Below are 11,367 nucleotides of genomic sequence, written 5' to 3'. Positions count from 1 at the left end.
TAAAACAGAAATATTTGTGTTTTTTCATTATTATTTACATAATACTTCAATTTTATACTATTTCTGTGAGCCTAAGCGGTTTATTATCAGAAATAAGTATTAGTATAGGTATTATTCAAATTATGGTGAGTGGGTTCGAATTGAGAAACTCTGACTCAAGGGTCCGCGACACTAACCACGGGACCATAACCCGACACAAATGAAGATAATAAACTATGTTAATTATCTTCATATATATATATATATATACATATATATATATATATATATATATATATATATATACATATATATATATATATATATATATATATATATATATATATATATATATATATATATATATATATATATATATATATATATATTTAAATTTGTCTTCTGTAGTTTGTATCACTCGCCTTTCTTTACTACGCTTTGCACCGCCAATGTTGCTTAATTTTGTTTCTTCTTACTGCTTCTCTTGATTTTTGTGAATCTCTTTTTTGTGCGTAGAGTAGCTATCATATATATAGCCTTTCAATTGCTCGGGTGTTAGTGATGCTTTGCATAGTACATTCTTTATGTCAGTGTATTGGTAGGTCTGTCTGTTTTTACTTGCCGTTTGAGCTTTCAGATTTGAGTTCTTTGTGCAGCGCCTTTGAGGTGATAATTCCCAAAAATTGCGCTTTACAAACCACTTGTTATTATTTTTATTGAATGACAGGTTGATACATTAATCTATTTTCAACAAACTTGATTAAAATACCAATCTCTTATTAAATTGATCTTAAAACGTGCCCTACGTAAAGTGCTCTAACTACATTTTTGTCAATTTGAGATATTTGGTGTACGTTATCAACTGACCATTATCTACAAATATAAACAAACTAAAAAATATATATAAAATAAATTTCGTCTAGTTTTCAGGCGTATAAGACGTTATCTACATCGAATTTTCAAAATGAACTTAACTCCTAAAACGCTAACTACTTAATTTTGATAAAGCATAAAGTTTTTAAACGATTTAATACATTATTTTATCGTGTTTTTGATTGTATAATACTAGTTTAGAATTTTAGATAAAACCGTTAATCAATAATAAAAAAATATGTTGAAAAAATCTTCTAAGATCTCTCCTGTAAAGTAACAGATTTGCAGATAGAGTACTTTACGTAGGGGCCATCGATATGATCATGGATTTCCATTGTCACAGTTATTAATATACAGTTTTTTGTGGATTTCCACTTATTATTATTACTATGCAGTTTTCAATATATTTATTGTTTTTCGTAAGATTTTTAACTGTCCCATCATATCAATACAAATAATAAAAATAATAGGTCAAATTATTAAAGGTCAAAATTTGAAAGTATTGTTTTCCAAATATTAAGTCGCTGATGGGTTTAGGAGCAGAAAATCCTCCAGGTTTCCTACTTATTAATATATAGTTTAATAAATAATTTTTTAGTGGATTTCAATTGTCACAGATATTAATACGTAAACAGTTTTTTGTGAATTTCCAGTTATTATTATACAGTTTTGTGTGGATTTCCAGTGACTTATTATAGGCTAGACAAAATTCTATGTTATGTACAACACAACAAGGCAAAGGTTGAAGACTAACTAACTAACTAACTAACCACACGCCGCTTCCCCGCAGGTGTAGGCAGCCACATAGAGCGCCACACCACTCTGTCCTTGCAAACATTCTTCGCCTCTTCCACGTTCATGCATCTCCTCATACATACCCGCCGATTGTTACGACTCCTAACCTGACCACTTTCAAGTATTTGGCATACCTGATCGTGCCATGTTTTTCTCGGTCTTCCTCTGATTCTTTTCCCGCTAACATTCGCCTCATAAATTCGAAGGTTGAAGACAATTTACTTTATAATTAAATGTAACTTTGTTTTCAAATCACTATAAATATTTTATAATAACTTAATTATAATGTCTGCCGGTTTCGAAGCTAACCGGTAGACATTATAATTAAGTTATAATAAAATATTTATAGTGATTTTAAAACAAAGTTACATTTTAATTTTAAAATGGAAAATCACAAAGTTAGTTCTTCAAATATAAATTATACAATTTATTTTGTCTGAAAAATTTATATAAAACTGTGGTCATCAACCCCTGCCGTGTTTATTATATAACATACAATTTTGTCTAGGCTCCCACCAGTGTGATAATGTCAGTAACGATGAAACCCGGTCACTGGTCAAATAAAATATAAATGGAAAAAAACTATATATTATATTTGTTATTTTATTATATAAACTGCAGTTCCACCAAGAAATGTCAATACGAAAATTAAATGTTATATAGGTTTATATACATTTTTTTACTCGTTTATGTATATATTTATATATGGATGTGTATGTATGTTTATGTTTATATACGTAAGTATATGTGCATGTATGTATATGTATATGAATGTCAATATATCGTAGTCATACAGGAGAAAGTGACCAAATGTATTTTTTACAAAAGCGTGATCATTGACTATTTGATATCTTACTAGCTTAATATTGCCCCGAAAAAATCCCAAAGGATTTTAAACTTGGAAGTATAATATACTGACTTCTTAAAAATGACTAACTGCATTGATGTTTATTTTCTTGCCAAGCAAAAGTGACTTAAATGGCCCTCCTGAAAATTTTACATTTTGTTAGTTGGTCACTTTCTCCTGTACGACTACGATATACAAGCATAAATAATTTTGATTCTCTCTTGGAATGGGTAAGCCTGTGTAGACGGAATCAGCAATTTATTTATAAATTTGTTTATTATATGTGTGTAAAATTATTTATGTACCAAAAAAAATACATAAAATTGGCTTTATTTGGCAGCTGCTTTGCCACCATAGACAAAGCATGGAGGACACTATAGAATAAGATTGTCTTAAGATCGAAATTTGTATATTTCTTGCAAATTTCAATCATTTGAATAACCTCTTGATAAATGTGCTCTTCCAATACACTGGTAGAGTATTTGATAATGTCTTAATAAGACGAAACGCGTCACATATTATCATATATCGCTCTCTCCTTTCAACAACATCATAAATCAAAAATCAACAATTTTCAGTTGTGCATGTTTTCGGAATGCCCAGAAAATGTACTATATCCCGGCAAAAGCGGCATATTTTTAACTTAATATTTACCCGCTACAGGGCAGAAAGTATTGTTTTTGCATTTTGAGAAGGTATTGTTTAATTATTTTTTTTAAATATACTAATTATTTTTCAAATGGAGAAAAAACCTTCAGGTTTTACATAAAAGATCTGTTGCACAGTAAAAAGTTCAATAAGTGGCTTGATATTTATTTTTAATGCATTTTATTATATTCTTAAACTTTAAAAACGGTCTCCTGAAAAATCAAGTTTTTTGATATATGACATTGTTGAAAGGAGCGAGCGATATATCGCTCACTCCTTTCAAGAACGTCATAAATCAAAAATCGTCAATTTTCAGTTATGCATGTTTTCGGAATGCCCAGAAAATGTACAATATCCCAGCAAAAGAGGCATATTTTTAACTTAATATTTACCCGCTACAGGGCAGAAAATGTTGTTTTTGCATTTTGAAGAAAATGTTTTGTTCAATTATTTTTATAAATAAATTAAATATTTTTCAAATGTAGAAAAAATCTTCAGGTTTTACCTAAAAAGATCTGTTGCACAGTAAAAAGTTCAATAAGTGGCTTGATATTTATTTTTAATACATTGTGTTATATTTTTAAACTTTAAAATCGTTCTCCTGAAAAATCAAGTATTTTGATTTATGACATTCTTGAAAGGAGTGAGCGATATGTAAATAAAAGTAGAATTCAATCCAATAACCTTCTGTAATTTTGGATATACTACCCAAAAATTTAAAATGGAATTCTACCAATTGTCTCCAGCTACAATAAATAAAGAATGTGTATCATCACTCGTACCGGTTTCACAGAAATTATGTCTTCTGCATTATATTGTTAATGTATGGTTAGGCGGATTTCAAGGGACTTACTGTGTTTCACTCTTGTAGGTGATCTTCCGACGTACATCACCCGCTTCCAGTGGGACATGGCCAAGTATCCCATCAAGCAGAGCTTGAGGAACATTGCTGATATCATCAGCAAGCAGGTCAGTAATAAATACTACATTGCCAATATTAGGTCAGTAATATATACTACATTGCCAATATCAGGTCAGTAATATATACTACATTGCCGATATCATCAGTAGGTAGGTTAGTAATGTATACTACATTGCTGATGTCATCAGCAAGCAGGTAAGTAACATATGCTACATTGCCGATATCATCAGCAAGGCAGGTCAGTAATATATACTACATTGCCGATATCATCAGTAGGTAGGTTAGTAATATATACTACATTGCCGATGTCATGGGCAAGCAGGTCAGTAATATATACTACGACATATAACAATATAAATTACATTGCCAATATCATCAGTAAGCAGGTCAGTAATACAATATATGCTACGATATATAATATTTGCTACACAGCTGATATTACGAGTCAGGAAGTCAGTAATATCTTCTTCTCTGTCTCTGTCATAACTGAGGGTTGTGACCCTTTTGGAAGCAATGACTCTTCTTCAGTGATCCCTTGACTGCGCTGCACGTAGCGCTCCAACCACCGAGGTGCCTGCTGCTGCCTTAACTTGAATAGTCCATCGTGTGTGGGATCTTCTCTCCCTCTCTTCCCCTACGGGCTACCGATCACAACCAGTCGTTCCAGGCTATCCTCATTGCTATGCGCAACGTGTCCAAAGAACTGAAGAATCTGTCGTGTACTGACACTGGCCAGAGTCAAGCCATCCAAGTGTAACTCCTGACGAATGGACTCGTTGGTGCGTCTAGCTATCCATGGGATTCAGAGCATGCGACTCCAACACCATATTTAAAATGTTAAAAATTTTCTCCTTTGCCCAGCTTTTATGGTCCATGTTTCAGCAGCATAGAGAAAAATAGAATGGACCAAAATCCTGACAAGTTTATATATTCTATCATCAATCGATATTTCATGGGTGTACTGGTAAAAAATGTTATCTAAAAATATGCAATTGTGACTTAATGATGCATACAATAAAGTTTTTAACGTTCTATAATCTGGCAAAATACACTTAAATAAAACAAATAAAAATTCAGTAGTTTGAAATGTTATATATATATCGCTCACTTCTTTCAACAACGTCATATATCAAAAATTGTCAACTTTCAGTTGTGCATGTTTTCGGAATGCCCACAAAATGTACTATATCCCAGCAAAAGCGGCATATTTTTAACTTACTATTTAACCACTACAGGGCAGAAAATGTTGTTTTTGCATTTTGAAGAAAAAAATTGTTTAATTATTTTTTTAAATATACTAAATATTTTTCAAATAGAGAAAAAACATTCGGGTTTTACCTAATAAGATGTGTTGCATAATAAAAAGTTTAATAAGTGGCTTGATATTTATTTTTAATAAGTTTTATTAGATTTTTAAACTTCAAAAACCATCTACTGAAAAATCAAGTTTTTTGATATATCGCTCACTCCTTTCAAGAACGTCATAAATCAAAAAACTTGATTTTTCAGGAGAACGTTTTTAAAGTTTAAGAACATAATACAATGTATTAAAAATAAATATCAAGCCACTTATTAAACTTTTTACTGTGTAACAAATCTTTTAAGGTAAAACTTGAAGGTTTTTTCTCCATTTGAAAAATATTTAATATATTTAAAAAAATAATTAAACAGCACCTTTTCTTCCAAATTTTCTGCCCTGTAGCGGGTAAATATTAAGTTAAAAATATGCCGCTTTTGCTGGGATATAGTACACTTTCTGGGCATTCCGAAAACATGTACAACTGAAAATTGACGATTTTTGATTTATGACGTTCTTAAAAAGGAGTGAGCGATATGACATTGTTGAAAGGAGTGAGCGATATGTGGTTTTAAAAGTAAATTCAACTTAAAGTTTATTAGCGGGTATTTTATTCAGGCTAAAAGCTTTAAATAACAGGAATTATTCAAACAGGGATATTGCCAAAATACTCACGATTTTGTAACTATATTTTATACCTTCGATTAGTGACATTTCAACGCATAAATATAAGATAAAAAAAACAATTAAATGTTCCTTTCCTCTTTTGTAATTGATGAAGATAGGTTAAGGGTAGTAGGAGAATGAAGGTTAACGATTTTATGAATTGCAGGTTGGGCAGATTGACACTGACCTGAAGTCCAAGTCGTCAGCGTACAACAACTTGAAGGGCAACTTGCAAAACTTGGAGAAGAAGCAAACGTAAGTTTCTACTCGTTTCTCAAACTCATGATCTCCTATTATACAAACGTTATTTAGTGAGTGCTTTTTTTTTGCAGTGTTTTTTTGCAAAAAAACAATATGGACTTGATTTTCATAGAACGTCTATCCTATCCTTTTGTCCGCCTCTGTAGTGTAATGGTCAGTACGCTTGGCTACCGTCCTGGAGGTCCCGGGTTCGATTCCCAGGGGGGGTTAAATCAATTAAAGTGATTTTTTCATTTATTCAATATTACCCTGGACTGTTACCTAAAGTGGAGGGCTGATCACTTTTCCTTCATGTTTTAACAATGATCACGATAATACTGCGTTTATAAGATGCAGTGCCCTGTGCACGATTGGGGTACGGATAAGGGTTTGAATAATAATAATAATTTGGATAATTTTTACAGCGCCATTTTCGTAAAATACTACCTCAAGGGCGCTTATGTATGGGCGGAATGAATGTACCCTATAAGAAGTTATTGAAAGCCCAGAGAAAAGAGATTTAAAAATAGTTTTTTATTTGTTTTTATTTGAACTAACTAACTATCACGCCGCTTCTCCGCAGGGGTAAGCAGAGAGAATAGAACGCCACACCACTCTGTCCTTGCAAACATTCTTTGTCTCTTCCATGTTCATGCATCTCCTCATGCATCTCCTCAGTATTTGTGAAATACATTAAGTACAAAAAGTACCCAGAAATTGTAAAAAAACACAAATTGTTATTTGTTTGAGTTCCTGACACTCAACAAAGTAGACTGAATACAATCAAAATGCAATCTTTCAGATGCATGTGCGGCAAATTGATGTATGATAGATGTTGAAATGATGATATAAGGAATAAATGCAAGGTAATATAAGCATTATAGATATAATTTAAAAAAAGTTGTGTTGAGTTAGTTTGAGCATTTGAATTGAATTAGTGATGAAAAACAGTAGAACAAATTTATGAGGCGAATGTGGTTGGTAATAGAAGCAGAGGAAGACTTGGCATGATCAAGTATTTCAATTGCTTGAAAGTATTTAGTTCAGGAGTCATAATAATGTGTGTGTGTGTATGAGAAGATGTATGAATGTGGAAGACGCGATGATTTTGTTCAAAGACAGATTGGTGTGGCGTCCTATTCTCTCTGCTTACCTCTGCGGAAAAACCGCATTATAGTTGGTTAGTTTTTTTTAGTTAAAGTATGAAATTTTACAACTTTGATATCATTGGTATATTGTTATGTTATTTTCTTCAGACTAATCGGTCATTATACGATTTTTTGTCATTGTTTGCTTTCAGGGGAAGTCTTCTGACCCGTAACTTGGCGGATTTGGTGAAGAAGGAGCACTTCATTCACGACAGCGAGTACCTGACTACGCTGCTGGTTATCGTACCCAAGTAAGTACCTATTTTCAACTCTACATATTGTGTATATCGACGTGCCCTACGTAAAGTGCCCTAACTACATTTTTGTCAATTTTGAGATATTTGATGTACGTTATCAACTGACCGTTATCTGCAAATATAAATAAACAAAAAAATATATAAAATAAATTACGCCTAGTTTTCAGGCGTATAAGATGCTATCTACATCGAATTTTCGAAATGAAGTCCATGTTAGTTAATTATAATAACCTTCTCATTCCACACAGTTAATAAATATAATAATTATGAAAATAGTTAATGATAATTTAGATCGCCTAAACCGATTGAACAGACTATACGATACTGAGTGCACGCGCTGAGCACGAGCCTACTGGAAGTATTCACGATAAAGTTGACACGAAATTAAAATAATTTTGATATTTTATGAAACTAAATCAAAGAGAATTAATTCATCCATGCCTCAAACCAAATTTAAGTGCAAAAAAATATCCATAGGTGTTGATATAAGTACATAAAGTTGAAAAACAACTATGCATGCGATCCGTAGTCAACGGTACTTCTATAAAAAACGACAATAGATGCGATGCGCAGCTTACGGGTTGGTAATTAAAATATGTATAAATAATGAACTTCTAAGTATTAAACACCAATTAAATTTATCAATAGATATCGCTCACTCCTTTCAAGAACATCATAAATCAAAAAACTTGATTTTTCAGGAGAAAGTTTTTAAAGTTCAAACATAAAATACAATGTATTAAAAATAAATATCAAGCCACTTATTTAACTTTTTACTGTGCAATAAATCTTTTTAGGTAAAACCTGAATATTTTTTCTCCATTTGAAAAATATTTAGTATATTTAAAAAAATAATTAAACAATACCTTTTCTTCAAAATGCAAAAATAACACTTTCTGCCCTGTAGCGGGTAAATATTAAGTTAAAAATATGCCGCTTTTGCTGGGATATAGTACATTTTCTGGGCATTACGAAAACATGCACAACTCAAAATTGACAATTTTTGATTTATGACGTTCTTGAAAGGAGTGAGCGATATATAGGAATATTGTATTTATATTCACAGTTATAGGAGTCGATATATCGATTTTCAGCACTCTAATGGTTAATATTTTACATTTACATTTTTTAAATGCACTTGTTTTTTTTCTGCAGGGCTCTGGTAAACGATTGGAACACGAATTACGAGAAGATTACGGACATGATCGTCCCGCGCTCCACGCAGCTGGTGCATCAGGATGGAGACTATGCACTCTACACTGTCAGCCTCTTCAAGAAGGTACTTCATATCCATCCTTTCAACCTTCCGGATAATTCACAGACTGACGGTGAATGAATCTGAAGTGTTTTAGACAAGATTCAACCTTAACCCTTCCCTTACGATGCTAAAAACTCCCGCCCGTTCCGGTGATATTGCTCACTCCTTTCAAGAATGTCATAAATAAAAAAAAACTTGATTTCTTAGGAGAATGTTTTTAAAATTTAAAAATATAATACTAAGTATTAAAAAAAAATATCAAGCCACTTATTGAACTTTTTACTGTGCATCAGATCTTTGTAGGTAAAACCTGAAGGTTTTTTTCTCCATTTGAAAAATATTTAGTATATTAAAAAAATAATTAAACAATACATTTTCTTCAAAATGTAAAAACAACACTTTTTGCCCTGTAGCGAGTAAATATTATGTTAAAAATATACCGCTTTATCCCAGCGGATAAAGTAGATTTTCTGGGCATTCCGATAACATGGGCAACTGAAAATTGACAATTTTTGATTTATGACGTTCTTGAAAGGAGTGAGCGATATGTGTTTTGTACACCATATGAAAATGTGGTTTAAGAAAGTAAATGAGTGTTTATGTTTAGGTGGTTGAAGAGTTCAAGCTGCATTCTCGCGAGCGCAAGTTTGTGGTGAGGGACTTTGTGTACAACGAGGAGGAGATGGCGGCCGGGAAGAACGAGATCACCAAGCTGGTCACCGACAAGAAGAAGCAGTTCGTAAGTCATGCTTACTTTACCCCGACTGGTTCTTCACCCATGTCGGTTGCTCCTTACACAATTAGAGTCTTGGCTCAGGTCTTCTCACCCAGTCCACTGCCTCCTGGACATCCTGAAGGTCACCACCAAACTCTTTAAGCCGGCAGTCTTGAACTATTCAATTCAATTTATTTATTTAAATTCATATATACATTACAAACTATGAAAAATTTTAATCGTTTACATTAAAATACATTAAAATAAAATATATGCAAGAACTATTGCTAAAGGTGTAGAAGAATCCCACTTCGGAAATCTCCTTCAGACACATGAAACAGATCAATATCCAATGAGATATTGTTCAACATAGCGGTAGCTCTTCCTACAGGCATAACCATCGGCAGGTCGGTCCTGTGTGTAGTATTTATATTAAGAAAAAGTATTTATATTAATCTTCTTAAAGGCGTTAGCTGTTTTAAAAAAGAGGTAGTTTTTGCAATTGCTGTTCAAATTTGTTGATTCTTCTCTTGACTTCTCGTGATCTCCTGGGATACTTATTATGTAATGACTTGCGCAGGGTCCTCTGGTGAGATGGTTGAAGGTGAACTTCTCGGAGTGCTTCTGCGCTTGGATTCACGTCAAAGCCCTCCGTGTCTTCGTTGAATCTGTCCTCAGGTAACATGACACTTCATTTGTTCTGTGCGGATGGCCGTTTAGCTAATATCACTACTTTGAGTATGACAAATGTTTTTGTGCGCTTTCAATATCACTATTAGACGAATCTGACTTTGTAAAGGCGAAAACAACAAACAACATACAAACAAAAAATTTATATATTTTTTCTTTAATTGATTCCGCTGTCACTCTGTGATAATATCTATTCATTTTCAATTGATTATTTATGCTTCACATATAATGTCTTATAAACTTTGTCCGCCTCCGTAGTGTAATGGTCAGCACGCTCGGCTACCGTTCTGGAGGTCCCGGGTTCGATTCGGGTAAATTTATTTGGATTCTTAACACTCTTAAATTAATCTGTGTGCAGGTACGGACTGCCCGTGAACTTCCAAGCCATGCTGGTCATGCCCAACAAGAAGTCCTCCAAGAGGCTCCGGGATGTGCTGCAGCAGCACTACCAGCACCTGGACGCCTCCGCACACCACGGCGGCCAGCAGTCTGCGCAAGAGGTGACTTATATATATGTATTAATTCGTCATGAATCCGAGGGTACATGTTATTATTATCAACCTTCCTCTCCCGGTGATATGTATTTACTACAACTCATATATAATAGATATCTTCTTCTCCGTCTTATTCCTCATTGCTGAGGGTTGTGACCCTTGCAGAAGCAATGACTCTTCTCCAGTTATCCCTTGACTGCGCTGCACGTAGCGCTCCAACCACCGAGGTGCCTGCTGCTGCCTTAATTTGAATGGTCCATCATGTGTGGGATATCACCGGTTAATTGAACAATTATTGTTTGAATGTGTTAGTTATTAATTTGTCATGGGTCCAAGGGCACATTTTACAATTATTGTTGATTTCGCAAGTTATTGGTTTTTATTTTACATGATGTTTTATTTTAATCTATGTTAAGAATATGAGGGATAATCTAGTGTGGGCCAATCAGGAACTTGTCAGCATTTGCTCATTGCTGGGAAGAAACCACGTATAACTCCTCAGGAGAAGCCAGACTGTTGACTGTCATCAACAGGCCTT

The 11,367-nt window shown here is 33.3% G+C and overlaps 1 protein-coding gene across 2 annotated transcripts in view; it reads left to right on the top strand.

The window, feature by feature from the left end:
• Positions 1-11,367, top strand: part of Vha44 (V-type proton ATPase subunit Vha44) — a 43,050-nt gene that overhangs the window by 28,103 nt on the left and 3,580 nt on the right. For both annotated transcript variants that reach the window (XR_015838790.1, XM_088273227.1), the window contains exons 5-11: positions 4,014-4,111; positions 6,194-6,282; positions 7,568-7,666; positions 8,828-8,951; positions 9,538-9,669; positions 10,226-10,323; positions 10,694-10,835. Coding sequence is in view for 1 of the 2 variants with exons in the window: in XM_088273227.1 (XP_088129353.1) it covers positions 4,014-4,111; positions 6,194-6,282; positions 7,568-7,666; positions 8,828-8,951; positions 9,538-9,669; positions 10,226-10,323; positions 10,694-10,835 (782 nt within the window). In the remaining variant the exon portion in view is untranslated. The remainder of the gene's footprint in view (positions 1-4,013; positions 4,112-6,193; positions 6,283-7,567; positions 7,667-8,827; positions 8,952-9,537; positions 9,670-10,225; positions 10,324-10,693; positions 10,836-11,367) is intronic.

This window comes from Brachycentrus maculatus, unplaced genomic scaffold (genome assembly GCF_059751285.1).
Source record: "Brachycentrus maculatus isolate JH-2025_06_01 unplaced genomic scaffold, ASM5975128v1 h1tg000562l, whole genome shotgun sequence".
Classification (NCBI taxonomy): Eukaryota; Metazoa; Arthropoda; class Insecta; order Trichoptera; family Brachycentridae; genus Brachycentrus; species Brachycentrus maculatus.
The sequence above is the reverse complement of the archived record's forward strand: the minus strand, read 5'-3'. Positions and strand labels throughout refer to the sequence as shown.